A 27,548-nucleotide genomic window follows, 5' to 3' on the forward strand; every position below is an offset into this window, starting at 1 on the left:
TAGGATTAAGAGAGAAAAAATTAAAAAATAAGGACGGCAAACTAAAGACATAGCGAGTGTATGATAAAAGTGACAGTACAGATAACATAGAAGAAAACTACAATATAGAAATAGGAAGCTTGATAAAAGTATATATAGAAACAAAATTTGAAAATCCAAGGGATTAAGGGAGGAGAGGGTGTCTTTTCTTTCAATTACTTGTCTTTCCTCAGTGGCATTGCTTTTTAAATTTTCTTTAGAAAATCTTAAAAGCAATGGTGATGAGGGAAATAAGGAATCAAAAAATAGTGATGGCAAACGAAAACAGAGAAAGACAATCTAAAAAGTGATGACAAAGAAGCAAGAGAAGAAATAAAGAGAGCAAAGGCAAAAAAAAGTAGGCAGATGTCACAGATGGAATGATGCACTGCATTCATAAGAGAGAAGCCACAAAATGTTTCTTGATATATAACAGCAATTTAACATAATTTGATAGTACACGCGACAGTGGTTGAACAAGCTTCAATGGCAAAGTACATTGCATTATCTACTGTGTAGAAGACAGGGTCAGACAAAACTGTCATGGATACCCTTCTGTGGAGCCGTGAGGTTCAGAATGCACCCCCTTGCATTCTAAACTCCTTCTCAGAGAGGAGTCTAGGTGCGGCTGGATCCAAACTTACCCCCAAACTCGGTAAACAGTTTGTCTAAGGGATTATATGCACACAGTCCATCCTTTACATCACTTAGCCGAGACATAAAGAGGCTCAGCAAACAATAGATGAAGACATAGATTAAAAAAACATTAAAAAGCGACAAAGTAAAGGACAGGCAGGAAGAAATAAAACACATGGACAGTGAATGCGTTGAATGTAGGCACAGAGAGAAAATTTAGAAAGCAAGGGGGTACAGCTCACACAGGTAAGAATTTAAATATGGGGAGAGGGAGCTGGATAGACAGCCTGAGGGAAAGGACATCGGAGCAGCGAGCGGTGTAGAGCAGAGGCGGTCACCGAATACAGACACAGGTCACTGGGTAGAGGGAGACTTAGAAGTGCAATTTTCCCAAGAAAGGGGGAAGAAGGCTGTGTGGGAAGATTGAAACAATAACAGGTGGGGAGCCAGAAAGGGAGAGACACAGAAAGAAAACGTAGAAGGCGACAAGATACAGGGTAGTGTTGGCAGAAGAGCAAAAAACTTTGGGGAGCCAGAGAGCCCAAAAAGGAGACAGAGACAGGGACAGGTAGAGATCTGGAGAAGCGTGGCAGGGATGGGCCCAGACAGATGACTCGCCACAGCTCCTGGCACTGGCAGGAGACCTTCACTGCCCCGAGGCTTCTCTCTCTGCCTCTGCCACCTTCTTCATCTGCAGTGCCGGCTGCCTGACGCCCACCCACCCAGGAGCAGGCAGCGGGTGCCTCAACGCTTCTCTCCCACAAAGCTTCCCAGACACACAGCAGCTCACACACACAGCCCATGGAGGCACCGAGCTCCCGGAGCCGGGTGTTGCTGGTGTGCTCCATCGGGGATGGCTGGGAGCAATCCTGCCTCGCCACGGAGACCGGCCGGTCCTTGCTGGAACCCCCCATTGCCTGCAGAACCTCCTTCAATTCGCTCCCCAGCCAGCTCCTGCAGGCAGGCATGCGTGGGCAGCGCCCTCCCCAGCCACAGTACCCTGGCACAGCAGAGCCAGCCCCATCCTCACCTCACTGGCTGCACCCAGGGCTACCCCAGCCCATCCCCCCCTGCAGCCTTTTGAACACCTTGGTCCAGCCCCATCCTCACCTCACGGGTCCCACCTGGGCTGCCCCAGCCCACAAATGAAGCCCATCAGGAACAGGGGCCATCATCACCCCCTCCCCTGGACCCCACCACAGCCACTTGCTGGGGAAAAAATAGAGGAGAAAACTGCAAAACTGGGATGGTGAACTAAAATGGAGACATAGAACAAAATCTAAAAAGTGAGGGCAAGAGAGAAAGAGAAGAAATAACTAAAAATAAATACTTCAAAAAGAAAAAGGTAGGCAAATGAAGAATATTTAAAAAGCAATGCGCATTAGGGAAGGAAGTACTTACGAAACAGAGATAAATAGAGACACATGGAAAGACATTTTAAAATGCAAGAGCATTAAAGAAAGACAAGAAATAAAAATAAAGGTGGACAAATAAACACAGCAAAAGGGATAAAAGTAGACAAAATTTTAAAAGCAACGGGGAGTACAGAAATGAGAAAAAAATTAAAAATAGACAAGAAACTAAAGTGAGGACTTAGGAAAAAAATTTTAAAAGTGACAGTACTAAGGAAATACAAGAAATAATTAAAAAAACCAAAGGGAATAAATGATGCAGAGAAAGAACATTTTAAATGCACTAGGCATTCGAGAAATTGTATTACTGCGACAACACCACGGTGGCGGCAGCATCACAGAGGCCTCGGTGGCATGAAAGCGGCAGTGGCAGCATCACAACAGCAGCGGTGTCACGGCAGCAGTGCAATCACCACAGCAGTGGCCAGAAGACGTAATTGCAGGATGAAAAGAGCTTGACCGGAGGTATGCCCATGAGGATATGCACTTGGGAGAGCTGCCAAGGTGCCTGCTGATCACAAAGGGCTATGGAGACATCAAGACGTGAGGAAGGTATGCGATAAGACAGAGACAGGAACTGCCCAGCCCTGCCACACAACACGAGAAAAGAAGCGCCTAATGGGCACTATGCCGATGAGTACATGCACTCGAGACACTAGGGATGGTGCCTGATGTGCATAACGAGCTCCTTGAGTGCAAAGAGCAACGAGGACATCAAGACCTGAGGAGGGTCTACAGCGCAGAAGACGGACCACACAAACGACACAAAACCACAGACACAGGCTGGAAATGCCCTGCCCGGCACACACAAGCATCATGATGCAACAAAACCCGGTCCCTTTGCCTGCCCAAAGGGGCCTGCTCCCGAGCAGCCCTCTCCCCTATGCTAACTGCACAACCCTTCCCTGCAATTCCCAACCTTGTCCCCTCCTCCTAGCCTCTCCCCAGCCCCTCAACTTCGCTTTCAGAGGGACAGGGGTCAGAATCCACCCATCCTGGACAAAAAAAAAAAAAAGACATTGGCTAACCGGGATGCTCCTGCAATTGCCTGGTTCCACATCATCATCTGCAAAAAAAAATAAAATAAAAAACAAAAAAACACACCACACACGCTGCTGACAATAAGCATCATAGTGGCCAACGCCAACCTCATCTACAACAGCCACTACCTCAAAAGCGCTGCAGTGCTCCACTCACCTGCTCATTCCAGAGTCGGACGCTGGGCAGGGGGAGGCCTCTTTGGGCCTTTAAATACTGCACTAATTGTCCTCATTAAGAGCATCTGCGTGCTGGGGCGGGATTAATTAGCCAGAGGAAAGGGGGAGTGAAGATGTGCCTCACACAAGCCTCGAAAGGGAGACTCAGGCTCAGCACATAAGGTTGTTTGAGAAGGCAGGGACAGGCTAGAAAAACCACAAGCCCGGCTCCCTCTGACAAACTGTCTCCAGCCCCTTGCTTTAACCTGTGTCTGCAGCACTGGGGCTCATGAGATTGCACTGTCTTCCCACACGCGTGAGCTTTGTGGGCCGGGATGCAGACCAGCCGCTATGTTTTCCCTAGGCTCCCATGCCTCTGAGCCATGCTGCAGAGAGGATTTCTCTGCAGCCACCCTCAGCCACGTTGAGGGACTGGGAGCTGCCAAAGCCAGCGGGGCTTACAATGGCACAGCATGGGACGCTCGGTGCCTGAGGAGGGGTGCTGAAGTGCAATGGGGAAAACAAAGCACTTTTGTTTCCTTTGCAGCATGTCCAGCACAGCGGGAGGGCCGGACCCTGCTGCTCCACCATACCCTGGTGCCCTCTGCGCAGTGCCCTGGGTGCACCCTCCCAAAGCAGCAGGGCTGAGCACCCAGCAGGGTTTGCTCTAAGCAACCCTATGTAGCGCACCCTTAGCTTCAGCAGTGGGTCCAGACCCACCAGGAACCCCCATCCTTTGGCCACACCCATCATTGCAGCTCACACCCAAGGCAGCCCCAACTCCGCCCCAAGGGGCTGCAGGACACCCAGTGCTGCCAGCGTCCCCCTGTCACCTGCCCAAGCCCTTCCCCGGCAGAGCAGGGACACTGCCACCATGCCTGGCCCCAGCCCGCTCATCTAACACAGATGGGACGAGGCAGGATGTTGGGGGGGGTGTGGGGTGTGTGACAGCACGGTGCTCCCCTTAGGTGTACCCACAGGGCTGCTGTCCTCAGGCACCCAGCTGCTCTCTGTGAGGGACCGCAGTGACACGCTGCACCTTGCCTTCAGCACAGGGAGTAGGATGCAGCCAGCAGGAGAGGCTGTGGTCCCTCCGAGCAGGGCCTTGCTCCCGGGGGCAGCAGGAGATGTGGCCCTGGGGGCAGCCAGTGGCCCTCGCACTGCAATTCTCATGCTTTCCCCCAGTGACCCCAAGCTGTGCTTTCCTCTCTGTTATCACCTGCATAAGGGTCCCTGCAGCAAAGTCCAACGGAAATGGTGTGCTGGTTTGTGTGTTAGAAGCCCTCCAGCCAACCTGGCCTGCAGCACTGGGTATGAGCCAAAACCGTAATTTTCATAAGGCAATTAAGGCGATTTGGAAGAAACCCCTCCACTTTTTCATGAAACTTGATAGGAAATTTTCCAAGCTGTTTCAGGAAAGGAAAGAATTTGTCTTGGAACTACTGTGTCCAGTATTTCTTACTGGTGAACGTCTAATAGTTTTCACTCAAATTTAAAAATTTCGCACAAAAATCTTAAGCTCTGCAGAAACAAAAATCTCTGTCAGGAAGATTCACCAGTTGGTAATCTGCTGCTGTGCAGTGCATATACAGCCTCATAGCAGAAATTCGATTATTCTGTCATTCTGCATTTACTAGTTGAGGATTATAATCTCCTGTCAAGAGTAACTGACCATATGCTTTAAAGTAAGTGACGCTACCACATTTGTGACAGCAAATAACCCTGTCCTGGCCCTCTCTATTGCTTGGAAATGGGCCTATTTGCAAGGAGATGTAATTTGAAGTGGTAGAGTCCCTGCTCCGTAACAGGAGTGGACACATTGTGCAGACAGTAAGTGCAGTGTATACTTTTCTAGGACAAGATGTTCACAGACTACACAGAATAGGAATCTTGTCATAGAGATGAACTGTCTGTTGAAGCTTCAGGGATTTCAATGTTGTGTGCCTTTTGACATTCACTGTCAGCCGTTGACCAGGCTTAGTTTAAAAGCTCTTAGTGTTCAATTCCGAGATTGCCACCTTCAGCAAGGAACTGCAAGAGCAAGAGAAGGGCGTTTAACAAAGCAGCAATCTGACTTGCTACTCAACACCATTGTGGAGAGGGGACAGGAAAGGACAAGCCTTCTTTTGCCCTCTGAGCTTTCTGTTTCCCTGCAAGTCCCCAATTGTAAACTTCCCGAGATCTCCTTTACTTCAATCAGCATTCTCAGATTGGCAAAAAAGCTCACCGAATGCCCTTGAAGGTACTCCCCCCCCCGCCCGGAGTTCTGGACACTGCTAGCAAAGACCCTAGAATTCAAACCAATTTGTCTACTGAGGACCATTTACAGGTAACGCAAAAATGAGTCTGAAAGTATCTCTATTATCTTTTTGTGGTCTGGTCCTGCTCCTTGGCATCCAGATTTCAGGAAAAAAGAAAAATCCTCCATATTTAAAATCTGTTTCTAGAAAGCAGTAAGCAGAGTATATACGCACACAGTCATGATAGACTGACTGGAAGCAACCTGAAGGCTCTCAAGTAAGGTATGCAGAAGAGGGCAACAGTTCTGACGGTGTCAATCTTCCCTAGGCTCCCAGACATGAACCCCCAGAACTGTTCTTCCTGGTACTGTGGTGGCTGACCCCACTGGGAAAACGCGCACCCTGTTCAGTCAATATCTGAAACATATATCCCTTGCCATCTGGTTCCTCTTTTTAAGACACCTGAACACAGAATACTTTTCCTGCCATGATCCTCACTGGGGTAGACAACAAATATGGTATTACTGATGGATAAGAGTGCTATAATAGGCAACATTTAAGGCCTGAGGAGAGGGCAATTGTGGTTAATAGTTTAAATCAATAAAAAACCTTCTTAGGTAAAAAACCACAATGCGCCTACTACAAATGTTGTTCTGTTGCAATGTTATGTTTACAAAGGTCGATACATAAAAAGGAAGTATGTATTATAACTATATATAAAAATATATTTGTTATTATAAATTAGATATTACACTTGCATTATTACCCATTTTATAGATGTAATAAATTTTTTATGTACAGACACATATATAGAGAGAGAAAATAAATATATAAGAACTCTTGGCCAAATGTGGGTAGAAGTAATGAGGAAAGATAAATCCCTTCAAGCTGGAATACATGGCTGCAGTCACTCAATGAAGCTATACTGAAAAAAAAATCAAGGAACAAGGATATTCAACTTTTAATTGATTTCCTCACTTTCTGAACAAAAACTGATCAACAGTGTCAATACCACACTAATTTGCTGTTACTGTGTTACAAAAAAGCTCTGGCTGCCCAGTTCTGCAGAGGAAGCAGTCTGCAACTGCCTACGTTATGTTGGATTAAGCTTAATGATTTAGAGAGCTAGAACCCTCCTTGAGTAGGGAACAACAGGATTTATGGATGCACGTTCAACTGTGCAAGCAGAGCTTGCCTATGCAAGACGAGTGGACCACCTGTTTCAAAGACTGCTTTTTGTTAGGCAAGATCTTTAGTATCAGATGTAAGAGCTGTAATACCAGATACGTGACACAGAAAATACTACTTATTATACAACTTTTTTTGTCTCTAAAATAACAAAAAGGATATAGTTCATCATCAAGAAGAATCATGTTCCTCATACAAAGTAAATACTTTTATTTCAGGTATGTTTTGGGGAAAAAAAACAATGAAGGATATGGTCTTTCAGTAGTGAGTATAGTTTAGACTAAGAATTAAGAATTTAAAAACATGTGAAAAGCAGTGTTTTCTAATACTATGGAAAAAAAATAGAAACATTTTGCAGTCATAAAAATGAACAACAGCCTATGTTACACATTACTGTTGCTCATAATTTTGTCCGGGTGAAAGACAACTGGCTTCATACTTTTTCTTCAAGCTTTTCAAATATATACGCAAACTGTCTGGATCCAGTCGAGAATGTCTGGCAGTCTGAAACAATCTCATTGCTAAATGGTATTCAGCTCTCTGTTTTATCATCTCAGGAGTGCTCTTCTGCCTCTGCTGTTCTTAAAAATATACACATGTATTAAAATATGAAATCAATCATGTTCTATTATTAACATAGTAATATTAGCTATTTTCCAGCCTATTTCTGATCTCCTGATTCTTGGTTTATACACCAACATTACACCCAATACTCCTTCACCCCAAGGACTGCTTTGTGTTGCCATCTGACAATCACCTTCTGTATAATCTTTTATAACTGGTTCCAGAAATACAAATTTTAATGAAATCTATTTTCATAAAGCCATAGGCAGTGCTTATCCTATATCCTTTCAGAAACTGAAAATACATTTGAGTTTTATAAAAACTGTGAATTACAGTATTATCTTTTTCTGCTACATACCAAAATTTTTTTTGCAATATGATTTGTGATTTCCTTTGCATCCAAAATTATGGATGATGGTAGGGAGGAAACTTCTGCAGCTTTTAATCCTAAGGATATAAAACACAAATTGGGACTTTTTTTTAATGGCTTTTTTTTTTCCTACCTTTCACAATATGTCTGCCAGAACTAACTTTGCCTGTTTTTCAAAGGGTGAAGTTTTAATTTTTATTAAAACAAATTTGATATCTCTTGTGTCTCTTTTTCTTTTTTTTTAGATAATAATTTTTTGAGAGTTACAAAACAAAATGTCTACTTTGTTGTAACGTTACCTCTAAGATATACTTCCACATGAAGTTACTGCTGGTAATGCTGTAACTGGGCAGGATGAGACACATTAGGGGATAAAGGAAAAAAATGGTCCAGTGGCGTTAACAGCTTTCTCTGTTTTTTTAATTTGTCAGGCCAGAAAATACTGAGGTTGTGCTAAATGCGCTCTGCATAAAATCCAGACACCCAGTGGATACGGATGTCATGTTCCAATTTCTACTCTGTTGCCAGTAGCCAAACTGCCAGATTTTTAGGGTAAGAAAGAGATGTAAAATACTTTTTCTGCCCTAACATGATTTTTTTACTTTTTCCTTTGCCTGTGGCCCTAGCTATTCCGAGGAAATTCTGTGGTTCTCAGGTGCAGAATCACAGAATCACAGAATGGTAGGGGTTGGAAGGGACCTCTGTGGGTCATCTAGTCAAACCCTCCTGCCCAAGCAGGGTCACCTACAGTAGGCTGTAGAGGACCTTGTCCAGGCGGGTCTTTAATATCTCCAGAGAAGGAGACTCCACAACCTCCCTGGGCAGCCTGTTCCAGTACTCCATCACCCTCAGAGGGAAGAAGTTCTTCCTCATGTTCAGCTGGAGCTCCCTGTGCCTCAGTTTGTGCCCGTTGCCCCTTGTCCTGTCACTGGGCACGCAGAGCTGCTCTCCAGCAGGTCCACCCCAAGGCTGTACTGGTGCATGGGGTTGTTCCTCCCCAGGTGCAGGACCCTGCATTTGCCTTTGTTGAACCTCATCAGGTTCCTCTCTGCCCAACTTTTCAGCCTATCCAGGTCACGCTGAATGGCAGCACAGCCTTCTGGTGTATCTAACACTGTAGGGTTATAAACGAAAAACGGTCAAGAAGAGCCCCTGCACTCTTTCTTAGAATATAACTTTGCTCAAGTAAGGTAAAGCCAAGACACCAACACTGAGTTACTAAAGGTCCTCTCTTCTCTGAGAATACGCTCTAAACACATGATTTTTCTAGTTACTGGTGTTGTAGCATCTGAAATTGAGCTTGTGCTGCCAAAGGTAAAGAAACTTATTCTGAAATTCTGATAAAGAAACCTTTTAAGTCCAGTTATTTGAAGCTTGACTGGAGTAACTTGTAGTCTTCAGTTATCACTAGCTTCCAAAAGTCATGTGTAGCTAATTTCCTATTGATTAAATGTCACCTGCATCAAGGATCCAACTTCAGAATCTAGCATTTGGAAATACACGGATTTCTGTAACTCTTTAAAAAAGAAGTTATGCCTTATTGTCACTCACTCATTTCTTTACTGACCCATAATACGTCAATCTGTGCAGTCTTCAGTATGATATATTCTACAGTTAAAAAAGAAATAAACCCACTTTCCTGAGAATGCTGATGCTTTAGTGGAACCTCTCGAAACAGCCTTACGCTGACACACAGTAAAATTACTGTCCTTTTTTAAAGAAACTTAATCCCTTTTTGCTGATCAAACAGGGCCAAGCTGCTATTTAACTGATCTATCATTACTTATGGCAGACATGTAAGGGAATTTTACATTAACACAAACCTCAGCATTCACAGCTTTAAGTCTCTCCAGAACTTTCACTCGCAACCAGAGCAGTGGCAAATGTTCCTTAGCTGCTTCCCAAACTGAGAAGCAGAACACCAACCACCTTAAGGGTGGGTATGGCCATGGCAGATCCTCCTGCACCCCTACAGGGAAACAGGCATGCTTGACTAGAATCATAGAATCACAGCATAGTTAAGGTTGGACCAGACCTTTAAGATCATAGAGTCCAACCGTTAACCTAGCACTGCCAAACCATATCCCTAAGTGCCACATCTACACATCTTTTAAATACCTCCAGGGATAGTGACTCAACCACTTCCCTGGGCAGACTGTTCCAATACTTAACAACCCTTTTGGTGAGGAAATTTTTCCCAGTATCCAGTCTAAATCTCCCCTGGCGAAACCTGAGGCCATTTCCCCTTGTCTCATCCCTTGTTACTTGGGAGAAGAGTCCAACATCCACTTCACTACCCCTGTGAAATGCCTCTACATGAATGCAGGCAGCACGGGGAATAAACAGGAAGAACTAGAGATCTGTGTGTGTGGTCACAGGGCCATGATCTCATTGCAATTACAGAGACATGGTGGGATAGCTCGCATGACAGCAATGCTGTCATGGATGGCTACGGACTTTGTAGGAAAGACAGGCCTCAAGGTGAAGTGGTAGAGTTGCTCGTTATGGGAGGGAGCAACTGAAATGTATCAAGCTCTGCCTGGGGGTGGACGAAAAACGAGTTGAGAGCTTACGGGTAAGAATTAAGGGACAGGCTCATACAGGTGACACTGTTGTGGGTGTTTACTACAGGCCACCTGACCAGGAAGAGGAAGTCAATAAGGCCTTCTACAGACAGCTGAAAGTAGCCTCACGATCACAGGCCTTGGTTCTCATGGGGGACTTCAGCCACCCTGATAGCTGCCGGAAAGACCACACAGCCAGGCACACACAGTCCACAAGGTTCCTGCAGAGCACTGATAACAACTTTGCGATGCAGGTGGTGGAGAAGCCAACGAGGAGAGGTGTGCTGCTGGACCTTGTGCTGACAAATAGAGACTCACTGGTTAAGGATGTGAAGGCTGGGGGCAGTCTTGGCTGCAGTGACCACGAGATGGTGGAGTTCAGGATCCTGCGTGGAGGAAGCAGGGCAGTAAGTAGGATCACAGCCTTGGACTTCAGGAGAGCTAACTTTAGCCTCTTCAAGGACCTGCTTGGAGGCATCCCATGAGTCAGGGCTCTAGAAGATATGTGGGTCCAAGAGAGCTGGTTGCTATTTAAGCATCACTTCCTCCGTGCTCAGGATAGGTGCGTCCCCCTGAGTAAGAAATCTAGCAAAGGAGGCAGGAGACCTGCATGGATGAGCAAGGAGTTTCTAGCAAAACTCAAACGGAAGACACAGGTCTATGGAATGTGGAAAGAGGAACAGGCCACTTGGGAGGAATACAGGAACATTGTCAGAGGATGCAGGGAAGCAATGAGGAAGACTAAGGCCCATCTGGAATTCAATCTGGCACGGGATGTCAAAGACAATATGAAGGGCTTCTTCAAATACATCAGCAGCAAACGGATGACTAGGGAAAATGTGGGGCTGCTGCTGAATGAGGTGGGTGCCCTGGTGACAGAGGATACAGAGAAGGTGCAGTTACTGAATGCCTTCATTGCTTCAGTCTTCACTGCTAAGGCTGGCCCTCAGGCATCCCAGTCCCTGGACGTAAGAGAGGAAGCCTGTTGAAAGGAAGACCTTCCCTTGGTTGAGGAGGATTGGGTGAGAGATCATCTAAGCAAACTGGACACCCACAAATCCACAGACCCCAATGGAATGCACTCACGAGTGCTGAGGGAACTGTCAGATGTCATTGCTGAGCCACTCTCCATCATCTTTGAAAGGTCCTGGAGAATAGAAGTGCCCGAGGACTGGAGGAAAGCCAGTGTCACTGCAGTCTTCAAAAAGGGCAAGAAGAAGGACCCAGGGAACTACAGGCTCGTCAGCCTCACCTCCATCCCGGGAAAGGTGATGGAGCAGCTCATTCTGGATGTCATCTCTAAGCAAGTGGAGGAAAAGAAGGTTATCAGGATAGTCAACATGGATTCACCAAGCAGAAATCACGCTTGATCAATCTGACAGCTTTCTATGATGACATGACTGGCTGGGTGGATGAGGGGAGAGCAGTGGATGTTGTCTACCTCAACTTCAGCAAGGCTTTTGACACTCCCTCTTATAACATCCTCCTAGGGAAGCTCAGGAAGTGCGGGCTAGATGAATGGACAGTGAGGTGGATTGAGAACTGGCTGAATGGCAGAACTCAGAGGGCTGTCATCAGCGGCGCTGAGTCTAGTTGGAGGCCTGTAACTAGTGGGGTTCCTCAGGGGTCAGTACTCGGCCTGGTCTTGTTCAACTTCTTCATCAACGACCTGGATGAAGGGACAGAGTGTACCCTCAGCAAGTCTGCTGATGACACAAAACTGGGAGAAGTGGCTGATGCACTGGAAGGCTGTGCTGCCATTCAGCAAGACCTGGACAGGCTGGAGAGTTGGGCAGAGAGGAACATCATGAAGTTCAACAAGGGCAGGTGCAGGGTCCTGCACCTGGGGAGGAACAACCCCATGCATCATTACAGGCTCAGGGCTGACCTGCTGGAGAGCAGCTCTGTGGAGAGGGACCTGGGTGTCCTGGTGGACGACCAGCTGACCATGAGCCAGCAGTGTGCCCTGGCTGCCAAGAAGGCCAGTAGTCTCCTCGGGTGCATTAGGAAGAGTGTGGCCAGCAGGGCAAGGGAGGTTCCCCTCCCCCTCTACTCTGCCCTAGTGAGGCCGCATCTGGAGTATTGCGTCCAGTTTGGGGCTGCCCAGTTCAAGACAGACGAGGAACTACTCGAGACAATCCAGCGGAGGGCTACAAAGATGATGAGGGGACTGGAGGATCTCTCCTACGAGGAAAGGCTGAGGGAGCTGGCCTTGTTTAGCCTGAAGATGAGAAGGCTGAGAGGGGATCTTACAAATGCCTATAAACATCTTAAGGGTGGGTGTCAAGAGGCTGGGATCAGACTCTTTTTCAGTGGTGCCCAGCGACAGGACAAGGGGCAATGGGCACAAACTGAGGCACAGGAAGTTCTGTCTGAACATGAGGAAGAACTTCTTCCCTCTGAGGGTGATGGAGTACTGGAACAGGTTGCCCAGAGACATTGTGGAGTCACCTTCTCTGGAGACATTCAAGACCCGCCTGGATGTGTTCCTGTGCAACCTGCTCTAGGCAACCCTGCTTTGGCAGGGGGTTGCACCAGATGATGCCCAGAAGTCCTTTCCAACCCCTACCATTCTGTGATTCTGCGATTCCATAAGCGGAGATGAAATCAACTCCAGTACTGTGTGCTCAGAATGGCTCATCTAATTCAAACAGAGGTGAATCAAGTAACTACTGACATTACTGAAATGTTCTTTTCACTACGAAATTTCATGTAAGTTCTTTATACTACCCCAAACTACTATCTCACTACACGGTTACTTAAAACACAGCAGTATTTGGAACATATTATAGATATGTGTTTGTTACTCTATGAGAGAGATACAAACTCAGCAGAAAAATATTGTTATATGCCTAATAACTGAAATAGTATCTTACATAATCTTCACTAAATTAAAGTCATAGTGGAATCCATTACCATAGTTCTTTTCCTCTGTATATCCTTTAGAGAGTGTGTAAGTGTAAGCAATTTTCTCCTTATTTCCAGCACTGCTTCTCACATGTTGCACTCCAAAATGGTAATTTTCCACATTAGGATATAAAGCATCTATATGGCACAGTTCCAGGAAATGTGTAGCAAACAATGTAAATGCCTAAATAAGGAAACAAGAAAAAAAATTTATTTTGGAAATGAGCCTGGAATTACAGTAACTAAGAAAAATTAAATGATCTCACATGTCCAAGCTTTCCTCCAAAACAGCTGAAAAGCTGTCTTTAAATTACTAAAGCTAATTAAAATCTGTAAGCGATGAGTTCTACCATTGGCAAAGATATCTTTTCCAACTGGGAATTCTCCCACTCCTTTGTCAACAGAAGGAAAACTATACCAGAAGTAACAGGAAATCGATGATGCTTACAAAACTTGACTAGGGTTAACTTGAATGATTGTCAAATCGTTGCCTTAATACTCTCAAGGAATGTTTTGCCAAAAGTACAAGCTACAGAAAATATCTGAGCTTTGCACACCAAACCACAAAAGTACTTTGCATAAACTCTGATGAGAAACTGAACACCTGGCACACTTACTTTAAAAAGCTGACAAAAATCCGAGGTCGATCACATAACTAGTAACAGAGGTGAAACTTCCAACCCATCTAAAACCATCTTCCACTTTTCTAAACAAGCCTCTAACCTCTGTGACCAATTTGTAAGTTGTGTGGAACTACCACTGTACTTTGGAAAGATAACACGCAGGTAAAGAGGTTCATCTTTAACATTCAAGTGTACAAAGCTGTACTAAGCAGAACTAAAGAGACTGGGTTATTCTCTTTCTAGATTGAAATGCAAGCTCACAAGCAAGCTGGAAAGAGATGGTGACCGGTGTACTGGTTTTAGCTGGGATAGAGTTAATTTTCTTCATAGTAGCTTGTACAGTGCTATGTTTTGGATTTGTGACCAAAACAGTGTTGATAACACTCCAATGTCTTAGCTATTGCTAAGCACTGCTTGCACAGCATCAAGGCCTTTTCTGCTCCTCACCCTATCCCACCAGCGAGCAGGCTGGGGGTGCACAAGAAGTTGGGAGGAGACACAGCTGGGACAGCTGACCCCAAATGACCAAAGGGATATCCCACACCATACAATTCAGCAATAAAAGCTGCAGAGAAGGAGAAAGGAGGGATGTACAGAGTTATGGCATTTGTCTTCCCAAGTAACAGTCGTGTGCTGAAGCCCTGCTTTCCTGGGAACAGCTGAACACCTGCCTGCCGATGGGAAGCAGTGAATGAACTCCTTATTTTGCTTTGCTTGCATGCGCAGCATTGCTTTACCTATTAAACTGTCTTTATCTCAGCCCACAAGTTTTTTTGCACTTTACCATTCCGATTCTCTCCCCCATCCCACTGTGGGGGAGTGAGCGAGTGGCTGGGTGGGGCATGGCTGCCTACTGGTGTTAAATCACAATAACCAGTGAACAGAAGTGCAGTTCATGTCAGCATTTTTTCTCCATCACTGTAATTCTTACGATTCACCAGTTATGAAAAATATCATATTTATGCAAGAAATCTCCACAAAACTCAAGTTAAATTATGAGAAAATACTATATTTACTTTCAGTATGACAAAACAATAATAAGGCTTAAATTTGTATCAAAACGGAATTACCTTTAAATTCAGCAGATATTCACAGGCAGCATAACAAATACCAATACCTTCTTCAGCACTGGTACCTCTGCCAAGTTCATCAATTATGACGAGTGATTTGTCATTAGCATTTTGTATGATGTATGTTATCTAGGGAAATATTTAATGTGTTACCATTACTATAAATGCATTTTTTAAAAAAACTAATAGGAATAATGCTGCTAACAGCAACACTTCATGTTATTCAGATGAAACTTCATGCAGAAATTTAAAAACATCTTGGCAGATCCACAGCTTTCAAGTACCTATCAATTCTAATCAAGCAAAGACTCATATTACAGCATGCTTTTTTTTTTTTCATTGAACATATCACTGTCCCTCAAAATCATATCAGTTTGGGAGAGGAAACTGAAAGGGCTGAGGCTCCTACAAATAATCATTTAAGGTCTAAGAAACGCTGAAACTACCGTCCAATGCAGCACTGATTTTCACTTGTATTGGGCTATCTTCTTATTTAAGATATGCCTGGCTTTCTGTGGCTTATCATCAAAGTAATAGATGAAAGCTGAATTTTTTACTACTTTTCAGTGGAAATATACTAGAACAATTTCTATTAGCTTAACAGTAAAAATGGGCCTTGGACTCTGGATTAGCTATGTTTAATACCTCCATCATTTCCTTCATGAATGTTGATGCATTTGTTTCTATATCATCATCCATACCTATTCTGGTAAAAATTTGCTCTGCGATTCGAAAAGAACAATACTCTGCTGGGACATAAGAACCTACAAAACAAGTAAAATACAAGTTTTCTTCTATCAGTGTGGCAAACGCCAATTTGCCTGAATATGTCAGTGAGAAGAAGAAATCAGTGTTATGCTTGGTCTTTACATACTGTAGAGAATGCATATCATTCTACAAAGTTTCACAAGATTATGTTCTATCATTACTTTATAAGAAAAATAAATAGATACCATAATTCAAGAAGCTTATCAGTAAAACCTTAAGAAATCATATGCCTGAAGCTGTGTGTTAGTCTAAAGGGATGCAAAAGTAAGAATTAACACTAGGATTAATTTACACTTCTGTAGCCATTGAGTTACTATTCCCAGGGAACCTTAGTTTCCTGAAACAAGATTATATTGCCTTTATCAGACTTTGAGGTTTATTAGTTTTATTGAATAGAAAAGAACTGAAAACCTGCCAAAAGACTTTACAGTCTCCTTTATTCATATTAAACTCATGATTTTGAGAGCAATTCATGAAGAACTTGCAGTTGTTGGGGACTGGACACACAAACACATGTTGGACAGATTTTACCCTCTACTGCTACATAGTTTCATCCCAGCAGAGTTAGGGTCAGCCTATTAAGGTCTTTCTCCTGTGCTACCAGTCTTATTCTATCTTTACCGTAAAAATCACGAGGAATTCCCGAGTATAGGGCTGAGTCTCAGTTAGACTTTAGAAGTATTTGTTTTACTTTTATAATTTTCATTACAGATCCCTGCAGTATCTATTACTGCTTTTATTTGAAGTAGTTGGTTATTTATCTATTAATTCTACTTGGCTGCAAGCATGTTTCTCTACATAACTGAGGCATGCTCAAGTTCATCTGTTCCTTTTGGATAACTAACACATACGCAGCCAGACAGGCATGCTTCAAGGACAGTCTCGATTAATCTAGCATAAGGTGCTAGACTGGGTTAAGCCGCTTCAAATAATTAAAGCATACAACTGTGCTTCTCCTAATGACAGACTGGGGAGGCTTCCAGATATACAGACAAGGTCCTGTAAGTTTCCAGTGGCAGACCCAAAATCTTGCAGTGGCCTCTGTCATCAATACAAGATGTGGTAGGAGAAAACAGACTAAAAATTACCTGTTACTATTTTGACAGAATCTTATTCTAGAAGCGAAATCATTCAACTTCATAAATATTTTTAACTAGAAAACAATAAATGTGTTGCAGAAGATTACTAATATGGTACACTCTTACTTACCAATCTGTGCCATGATTTGACAGAGAGCAATCTGTTTTAGGTATGTTGATTTTCCACTCATATTTGGCCCTGTAATAATGACAAAATTGCTACCCTCTGTCAGATATGTGTTGTTAGATACAGGTTTTTCCATAGCTATTTTTTCAAGAATGGGATGCCATCCCTGCTTGATAGCTAAAGTATCCGTAAATTCTGGACGAACTAAATGGGAAAAAAAATATAAAACACTGCAGAGTTCACACGGAAACCTTTACGTTATTAAACTAGTGCATTCTGAAGCAAAGTAATTCTTGCAGAGCAGAAGTCAAACTCTGTGATCCCGATTCCCTGATTTTTACTTTCCTGCAGTGAGCAAGACTACTAACATGCAACACTTCGGAAGAATTACCAGCCACTTTCAGGTATAGATTCTGATTGTCATGCAAGTCTTCATGATTTATCACTACAAAAAAAACCCCTTAACTAACACTTCATTTCTAAATTAACATTCTGTGTTGGTGTTCTGTAGTAAGTAGGGTGGGATTCCAGCAATAAAGAAAAATACAAAAAGTGAAACTTGAAAAGTAATTAAAACAGAAAACCTGAAAGCCAGGTTCATAGCTAACATTTTTAATAATTTATTTTTATACTGCTATGAGCATATAAACTACAGGGGATCTGTTACTACTACACATGTACCTTATTATATAAGCACGGGAAACAAGGAAGTAGCACTCCTATTTTTGTTATATTTTATCATATTGATTATTTGGGTGTATGCTATGCCTGCAAAGATCCATTTGAATCTGGGACTATCTCTGCTTCTTTCTGTCAGAATACAGTTCTTTTCTGAACCTATTCCATATGCCTCATCTTTGTCTACCTCAATGGCAGTACCCCAGGCTAACAAAGAAGTGTTGTTAAATTTGGTAGTCTGTTTAAATGGAGATGCCTTCAATAAGGAAGGGCCAAAACAGTTTTTCAGTTTAAACACTGGGGAACTCTAATTACCTCATGTAGGTTTTAATCATGTAATGATTTAGGTGAAAGTCAAGTGGCAAAGGGGACTGAAAGTTACAAATGACAGTCCATTTCTTTTGGCAGATACACATTCATGCCCGGCTGTGCAAACTGCAGGTGTAGGTTTATGGCAGAAACTAAGTGGCTTTGGTTTATTATTACTGCTGAAGAAAACTTGTGCTCTGATTCATTTGGTGCTAAAAGGTTGTGATGCCTCAAGAGTATCAGTTACTGTTCAGTTACATATCAATTCTTGTGCTATGACTGAAATCATCAGCACATGAAGAGTCATACTGCAAAGTAAACTGATCCTGCTCATGAACTGGAAATTACATAGCAGCATCAGCAATGAAGAGCTAATACACCTCCTGAGATGGCTTCTAGACCTGATTTAGTATCTACACATTGCACAACTGGGCTAGGGAAGCAGGATGAACAATATGCAGGGAAGCACATTATCCTGGACTCCTTAGAAGACCCTCCAAAGTGTCTAGAAGTGCTACAGAAATTGAAGCAGATAAACAAAGGTAGCCACATATTTTGTTCTACAGTATACATGTAATGTTGATCTGCTCATGTTATCTTGTGCCCTTTCAGAACAGAAGTGTAAACTCAAACTGTTCGCAGACTTCGTGCTTTTGAATAGAACATGCTTAAACTGGCTATTTTGAAAAGACTGGCTGTGAAGGATTACAGCAGCTAAATGGCTGGATGTAATTCCAGTGAATGGAAACAGAAAGAACATCAGCACAAAACTGGCAAGGATAGACCAGAGACACTCACCTAAAGCCTACTGAGACCCAGAAAAATAAAAGCCATAAGCTTAGCAATTGGAGAGCCAGACAAAACAGCCTAAATATTCCCCAACAGGCAGGTCTTTATCGGGCCCATGACAGAATCAAAGAACAAACTTACCATAATCAGAAAGGGTGCAGGCATGGGCAAATGAAAGCAGCATGTCCAGCATTGACACAATGTCAGACAGCTTGTATAGGCAATGAATGTGTTCATAGACCTCATTCAGTAGTTTACACACTATTCTGAAAGAAGACACTGATTTAGTTGTTGCGCAGTACATACCATCACTTTATACAACTTACAGAAAGCAAGCAAGTTAATAAGGTTCACGCTACATACACTAGGATGGGAGGTTCCTCATAAAATGCAATCATCTCTGAAGATGCAAGCAAATTCATGAATTTCTTTGAAACAATTAAGATCTTACACCATCATCTCAGATCAAAGTCTGCTATCAGACACAAGACACATAGCTTAAATACCAACAGCTTATAAGAAAGCTTCACAAAGAGAATCAACTAAAAATATAACTACGGAATCAAGTGTGTTTTATTAACACGTCAAACATGACTAATTCCCTTAGGCCTTCATGGTAATAAAAACCTCACATAGTTTCTAGAAAGAATTTCCATAAAATTGACATGCAACATTATGCCTAGTAAGTCTTCTGAAATAGACAGCAGAGCAACATGACATGCAGCAAAGATAAAATACAGAAATCAACAGTTCTACCGTAAAGGAACTGATTAAAAGTAACAATTCTGCAGTACAAAACTAATACATTCATTGTGTCATTTTGTGTAGATAATTCACCCATAAAAAATTAACAAATATTATGTCCACCCTTATTAATAAATGCCTATATATTTGTAATCACATTTAATACAATACACACTTTGTGGGGGTTTTTTTGTCTCAGGTAGTACATTTCATCAGTGTTGCTTTGGATTATTTCTGTAAGTCACCATAACTTAACAGAAAGACAGCTTTAAGAAAAATGTAATTAGCTGTTAATTGGACAAAATAAAGATAGTTAGCAAATATTAAATAATTTTAAATGGTCTCACAAGTAGGTCATGTGATATATTTCTCTCAGGGACTCCTGACATCTTTCATTCATTTTTATTAAATCTGCTGAAGTGAAGCTGTATGCATTTTTCATTTTAGTGACCTACAGGGAATTCAAACCAACAATAAGAACTTGTTATATTATCAGAAACAAAAGTAGTTTCTAAAAAACAAACTTGGAACAATACAGGGGGGAAAGGCAAAAAAAACCAATGCCTGGTTTCATTTTTCCCATATAAATTTGTATGAAAAATCCAGATAAGAGAATGCAGTTATCAGCAAGATAATACAATGTTGTATTTACATATAATTGCATGTAATTGCACATTTCTGACTATATCAACTAGAAATAGGGCAGTTATAAAAACATGCCAATTATACCTTCATTTACTTCTAGATACCTTCATTGAAATTATTTTGTTGCTTAAACTACTGTTTAGTGTGGTTTATATTAATATATTGCGGATTTTGTACACATTAAGTATACAAGCATATTATAAAAAAACATATCTAGTACAGATACCTTTGTAAATTCCGAAGGAAGTTGACCATTGGGTAATGTTGAACTATCAACATTCATCTGGATAAAAAATCCACGAGCATAGCTGAAACTTGTCTTCATTGGTAGGTTATACTTTTCTGCAAGTTGTGTTATCATATCTACATACCAAAAAAAGATTTGACCCAAATTACATGTATTCATGTGCATACGCACACGTACATGTTTGTGTTGATACAAATCTGCCTACTATTATGTGATTTATAGACACTGCATGTGTCAGGTAACTAATATGACAAAAGGCCTTAGAAGTGGGTCTCCAGGGATTTAAGTAACGTTATTTAATGTAACAAATCTGGCTGCATAAAGCTATTGGGAAAAAATTCCAGTGGAGAATCAGACAAATTCATGTGTTCTTTAAAGACAGTTCATGCATTTGACCAACTCCCAGGTGGCCCTAACTATGAAAAGAAAAGTTTGCTCAAGCACTTAGCATCAGTGTCCAATCAGGAGACAGAATATGAGCTGTAGACTATGGACTCTCAGATTTTAACTAGTTCATGATTCTAAGCAATCTTCTTCCCTCAGACTGAGGGTAATGCTTTATATTTGTAATCCCCCCCTTAAATCCATCTTGTTCCTAGCTGACAAGATACCATACGTGGGAAATGGTTAGATGTCAGAACAATATGTACTGTTAAATCATGGGAATTTTGAATACTGTAAAGACGGCAACAGTGTGATACTCCTGTGAGAAGAAAGGATGGAGTTACTTAGTGGTTTTACCCTGCTGCTCATTACTCTAAGGTCATGTTCCATTCTCATGTTCCAACCACTCACAATGTAGACTAGGAACTCGGGACATTTTGGATACAGAAGCATAGAATGGTTTGGTTAAGGACCACCTAGTCCAACCCACCCTGCCACGTGCAGAGACATCTTTCACTAGATCAGACTGCTCAAAGCCACATACAACCTGACCTTGAATACTTCCAATGACAGGGCATCCACAACTTCTCTGGGAAACTGGTTCCAGCGTCTCATCACTCTCATCACAAAAAATGTCTTCCTTTTATCCAACCTGTATCTACTACCTTCTTTCAGTTTAAAACCATTGCCCCTTCTCCTGTCAATACAGGCCCTGGTAAAAAAAGTCTTTCTCCCTCCTTCTTACAAGCCCCCCTTTACATAGTGAAAGGCTCCCCAGAGCCTTCTCTTCTCCAGGCTGAACAACCCCAACACTCACAGTCTTTTTTCACGTGAGAGGTGTTTCAGCGCTCTGACCAATTTCATGGCCCTCCTTTGGACCTGCTCTAACAGGTCCACATATTTCTTTTGCTGGAGACCCCACAGCCGGATGCAGTACTCCAGGTGGGGTCTCACCAGAGCAGAATAGAGGAGGAGAATCACCTTCCTCTATGCTTCTTTTTTATATAGGCCAGGATACAATTGGCTTTCTGGGCTGTGAGCACACGCTGCTGGTTCACGTCCCTTTTTTCATCCACCAGCATCCCCAAGACCTTCTCTGGAATCCATTCATCCGAAGCCTATATTGTTACTAGGGATTAATCTGACCTAGGTGCAGGGCCTTGCACTTGGCTTTGTTGGACTTCAAGAGGTTCGCACAGGCCCATTCAAGCCTGTCCCTCTGGATGGCAGCCCTTACCCCTAGAGAATCAACTGCACTACTCCACTTCATGTTGTTTGCAAACTTGCTGAGGGTGCACTCAATCCCACTGCCTACGTCATTGATGAAGATATTAAATAGTATTGGGCCTAGTATGGACCCCTGATGAACACTATTCATTACTGGTTTCCACTTCGACATTGAGCCACTGATTGCAACTCTTTGGATGATGCCATCCAGCCAGTTCCTTTTCCATCTCATATCCATCTCTCATTCCTTGGTCTATCTGTCTATCTCGGTTTCAGCTGGGACAGAGTTAATTTTCTTCCCAGTAGCTGCTGTGGTTTGGATTTAATATGAGAAGAATGTTGATAACACACTGATGTTTTTAGTTGTTGCTAAGAAATCAATGACTTATTTTATCAGTTTCCCAGGTTTGGCTACTGACCAGGTGTATAAGAGCTGGGAGGAAGCATAGCCAGGCAGCTAACTCAAGACAGCCAATGGAAATATTCCATACCATAGATGTCATGCTCAGTATATAAATGGAGGTTGGACAGGGGGCAGGAACTTTTCCATGAGTTGCACTTTTCTGTGAGTTCGGTGAGCTCCACTATCGCTGCTCATGGACTGGCTGTGCAGTCACTGGGCAGTGATAAAAACTGTATCATGCAGTGCTTGTTTTGCATATTCATTATTATTATTATTCCTTCCTTTGTCGTCTTATTAAACTGTCTTTATCTCAACGCACGAGTTTTATTTTTTCAACGTCTCCTTCCCATACCACTGGTGGACTAGAGGAGTGAGCGACTGTCTGGTCCTAGTTGCCAGATGCTGGGTTAAACCGCGACACCATCAAAACCATCTCTCTCCAATTTAGCAACCACGATGTTGTAGAGGACTGCATCAAAGGCCTTACAGAAGTCCAGGTAGACAACATCAGTATTTCAGTCTTGGAGTCACTTGGAGTTTAATCCAGTAAACAGAAAAATAGAGAAGAATCCCTTCTGCAAGCATGTAGGTGACAGTGAAAACAGGCAAGGGGAACACATCTCTTCAGACATTCTGGAATCCTAGCAGCTACCAAATTTTGGAAGGTTTAGGAAACAAAATACAACAGCATCTGTACTTTTCAGCGTGCACTGCGTAGAGTGTAATACTAGAAGGAAACAAGAAGCTCGCAACACATAACAGATGCTAATGTTTCTGATGCTCTTTTAAGTTTCCAATTATACACTAAACTAAGAAGATGGTCCAAGAGTCTTGGCCAGACTCTTTTCAGTGGTGCCCAGCAACAGCATAAGGGGCAACGGGCACAAACTGAAGCACAGGAAGTTCCATCTGAACATGAGGAAGAACTTCTTCACTCTGAGGGTGACGGAGCCCTGGAACCGGTTGCCCAGGAAGGTTGTGGATTCTCCTTCTCTGGAGATATTCAAGACCCGCCTGGACAAGGTCCTGTGCGGCCTGCTCTAGGTGACCCTGCTTTGGCTGGGGGGTTAGACTAGATGACCCATAGAGGTCCCTTCCAACCCCTACCATTCTGTGATTCTGTCCTTTAGCTAGATATCAACATTTTATACTAGGGAAAAAAAAGAAAGTAGGCCAATTCCAGAAGATACTTTTTTCTCTTCTATCTTGACTTCATGATAAACAGAAAAGTTACTATAGCACAGGAACAGACATTCCTATGCTGTTGCATATTCATTGCTAAAATTCCTTTCGTTCGTATTTTCCAACTCTTAATAGCTTGGCCAAGAAGCAGTCCACAGATAGATCAAGACTGCTGAAAATATAATGAACAAAGAACTCAGATATTTTAATTCAAGAAGCTAAACCAAAGATTTACATGTTTTATGCAGAATGTTTCAGTTGGAGTAATTCTGTTGTTACTTTAACCTTTTTGTACTTTTAGAGCATAAGGAGCAACAGAGTTTTAAATATAGGCATCACAATGTAATTGTTCAACTTAATGCAAATAAAACTGAGTTTTGATATACAAAATGAGAATCTCAATATGTATCTCCACTATTTCAGTTACTTATCAATGACAATCAGTTTATACTAATGCTAAATATTTTTTACTTATGAGAAGGTTATAATACATATGACTACATGGTTTCTATATGCCAGGTGCCATTTACTTTGAACTTCAAATAAACAAAAATCTTGATTTAGAAATACCTGCTATGTCATCAACAATTTCTGTATATGTTCTACGAGCTATGTCAAGGAATTCATTGATGTTAGGCTTAACAGCGTAGCATTTCTGGGTCCTCATACTCAGACATCCTTTTGTGTACCTTGTATCATCGTTAATTACAGTTGTAATCTTTTCAAGTATAATTCTGAATCTGCAATATCAGTTATATCACCTATTAGCTACATAATAGTTCATTATTATTTGCAGTATCATCCCAAAATTACAAATAAAAGTATTAAAAATAACTGAAGCAAATTATCTACTGTTAAACCAAACACTAAATTCCATGCCTATTTTCATTTCAGAATGAAGTATGACTACACCCACATGTGACCAAAGATACCATTCAACTCTTCGGAAGATGTAAATTATTTCTCAAATATACAGGCAACAGCCGATTTTTGCATTATTATGGGGAATCTAGCAAACCACTACTTCTGTCTTTTCAGAATTATTTCTAACTGAGTGCAGTTCATCAGCAATTGTAGTATCATAGCTAACTTTCTGTTTTGCTTTTTTCCCTGTATGTGTTTGTTACTTAAAAATTAGAATTTTTTAAAATTAAAATCAGTTTTTAGGCAAAATAATTGAGCAATAACTACAAATAAGCAAAGGTGCAACATCTTTAATCTTACATTCTGAAGAAAGACAAGAGTGTCTAACATACTAGCAAAAGCACTCTGATAAATACCTGGTATCTTCAAGAGAATCATAATAAGCCTTTAGCAGTGGTGTGTTACAGCTTCTTAAAGCAGCCTGTTCAAGATTAAAATATGGACATGAACAGTTACTTCTTATGGTAGCCTTTTTAAAGGACAAAAAGTTCTTAGATTCACTAAGGCTTATCAGGGGTTGCATAAGCAGCTCATGGAATCTGAGCAGGGGTTTCAGATAAACATTTGTTACAGAATCAGTTATTCAGGTAATGGAAGGAATCCAGTTCTTAAGAGTATTAGACTCAAATGCACATTTCCAATTGGCTTAAGAGTTAACAGACTATGTTGGCAGTATTGTGTTCTGCAAGATGTAATTTTTTTTTTTTTGACTCAATGATCCTTATCGGTGCCTTCCAACTTGAGATACGCTATTCTATGAAATTTGACACACTGCACTGTATAAAAACAAGGATAAATGGTCTGTACTTCATTAAAAAAAAAACAAAAATAGAGACAGCTCACTTTTAGAGGCTCCACAAGTTCTAGAGTATGCTTCAGGTAGATTAAATTAGTTATTTTTGATTCAGCAGTTTTATCCTGTTGAAAAATTTTACAAATATTGGAGCTGTTTGTATGTGTGCCTGTTTAAAAAAGCACTTAAGAACTAGCAGAACTCATATGGTTAACTGTAACTGGTTTATACTTTTAATGAAAATTGCTAAAATACTTTATAAGCTCACTTTGACAACTCAATGTATAACTGCATAAAAATATTTATCATGTTTACCTAAATTTTACATTGCCTACTGTGATAGTTTGCCCATCAGTAGCTAATATTTTCATATGTCTGCACTGATAACAATTGACTCTGAGAACACTCTGCTAACCCAAGCTGTGAAAGCTTCTTTTAATCTTCTACATATACATAGCTCTAGACAAGCTCTATACAGCTTGTAGATTCTGTCAGATCGAATATATTATGCATCATATTTAAGAAGCACAGCCCTTTTCATAAATGCTATTAAACACAACATAACCCAATTTGGTTGACTTATCTTCGGTTGATTTATTTCCATCCTTAAACATCCCATGCAACTAAAAAAAAAACCCAATAAATATTTAAAAATCTTGCTTACAACAATGACTGCTCTTCAAAATGTTTTTGTCCACATACACACTCTACATTGTTTACTATGCCTCACCAACATTTAACACCTAACCAAACACTTAACTCCTTCATGAAAAAGTTGTGCTTAGCTCATACAATGCCTGTGTCTTAGCAACTAACAGGTAAGTAATTCCCATTTCTGGCTTTGTATGTTTACATGATTGATTTAGTAACTGTATACAGATTTAAGTTTACCCAAATTATAAGCACAGCTGAGCAAAGTGAGCATGCTTCTCAAGAACCTTTTTAAAAATAATTTTTCAGGCAATAAAGACTAATATCTATTACATTAAAACTAAGAAATTATTTAATTTCTAGTAAGAAGGATGCTTAATTTTCTTTAGGCTATCAAAAATTGTATTAAACTCCAAAACCTAGAGAGTAACTTTCTGTTATAACTCTCTGTCGTCCTAGTACTGTCAAACAAGATGCACAATTACGAAGAATAAAGATCGGGAGTGATGAAAAAAGTAAACATTTTTGGAAGTCAATTTGCGTAAATTAAGATGAATGTGATATTGAAGCAAACCCAAATTTTTCTAACATTCTCCTAACAAGAATCTTCTACTGCTGTAAAATAACACATATTCTCAATCTACGATAACACTACTCCATGTCTTTTTAAGGTGCAGTCTTTTTCTTATCATGTCATGCATGTTTATAGATAACACATTTATATATTGCATGTTATACCCAGATAACTGATCAGCTAAAGTGTATTTCGAAACATACTGTATCCTGCTTTGGAATTTGTACCAAAACTGAAAGTAGTTGTTCTGTATCCAGGAATTTTGAGATAACTGTAAAACAAAAGTAAACAGATCAGAAATGGAACTGAAATTGTAAAAAAATCTGGGGTTTTTTTAGATGCACACAATTACTTAGTAATACTTATGCAAATCTTTTTCTTTCATTCTATCTTCACAAATTATTTACCAGGGAAAAAAATGGGTTAAAACCAGCTGCTACCTAAATTACTTTCTCATAACTACACATAAGCATGTAGTGATTATTGTACGGGTGGACACGTATCAATTCAACATTCTTTTTGTTAGATTGAATCATATTTCTCATGTGATAAAGGTAACATGATCCAACTTCAGGTGGACTAACACTCTGGTATTGTGGGGTTTTTTACATTTTTTACATTTTTAGACGATGTTTTATGAAGCAACGGTGAAAAATGCATAATAAGTATTACATCAGCAACGCATTTATTTGTTTTTAATGTATCTATTTTGTGTACTTGTACACTCCAACGTAGTGCATATGTAGCCATAAAGGTAAAGAGACAAATTCCTATTCTTTGAAAAAGCTACTGGCTCACTGACTTCTATCCCCTTTATCAGAGAAATTCACTTTTCTTAGCGAAATACTTGAGAAAAATATCACCATCATAATAAACATTACTTCAAAAATTTCAACGTCCACTATATGCCACCTGACAAATCATAGAAAAAATACTTTTCAAAAATACTGAGTCACACTGCATACTTTCATAGATTACAAAAAAATGTTTAAAAAGAAATCTAATACTATGTATTAAAAAATAAACTACAACCTGCCTGAAGACCAAAAAAGAGCTCCTCATCCTGGAGTAATTCTTGAACACAGTCCAGTCTCATGTTAATTGATTTGGCATCAACTAGTGGCTCCAGGATATTGGATCTAAGTCTTCGACTTCCACCTGGAGTTTTAGTGTAATTTAGGACACCAAAAAGCGTGTGACCACTCCTTTGAAAACAAAATACATGTGAAGAATACC

The 27,548-nt window shown here is 41.2% G+C and overlaps 1 protein-coding gene across 1 annotated transcript in view; it reads right to left on the bottom strand.

Moving 5' to 3' along the window:
* Positions 1-6,351: 6,351 nt before the first annotated feature.
* The window catches only part of MSH4 (mutS homolog 4), a 38,077-nt gene continuing 16,880 nt past the window's right edge, over positions 6,352-27,548 (bottom strand). The window contains 14 exon segments of the mRNA XM_075424196.1: positions 6,352-7,266; positions 7,613-7,701; positions 13,105-13,279; positions 14,789-14,917; positions 15,434-15,552; positions 16,766-16,966; positions 18,680-18,804; positions 19,630-19,733; positions 20,154-20,290; positions 23,941-24,110; positions 24,651-24,715; positions 25,138-25,212; positions 26,516-26,583; positions 27,345-27,517. Of these exon segments, the coding sequence (XP_075280311.1) occupies positions 7,081-7,266; positions 7,613-7,701; positions 13,105-13,279; positions 14,789-14,917; positions 15,434-15,552; positions 16,766-16,966; positions 18,680-18,804; positions 19,630-19,733; positions 20,154-20,290; positions 23,941-24,110; positions 24,651-24,715; positions 25,138-25,212; positions 26,516-26,583; positions 27,345-27,517 (1,816 nt within the window). The 3' untranslated portion in view covers positions 6,352-7,080.

This window comes from Opisthocomus hoazin, chromosome 6 (assembly GCF_030867145.1).
Source record: "Opisthocomus hoazin isolate bOpiHoa1 chromosome 6, bOpiHoa1.hap1, whole genome shotgun sequence".
Lineage (NCBI taxonomy): Eukaryota > Metazoa > Chordata > Aves > Opisthocomiformes > Opisthocomidae > Opisthocomus > Opisthocomus hoazin.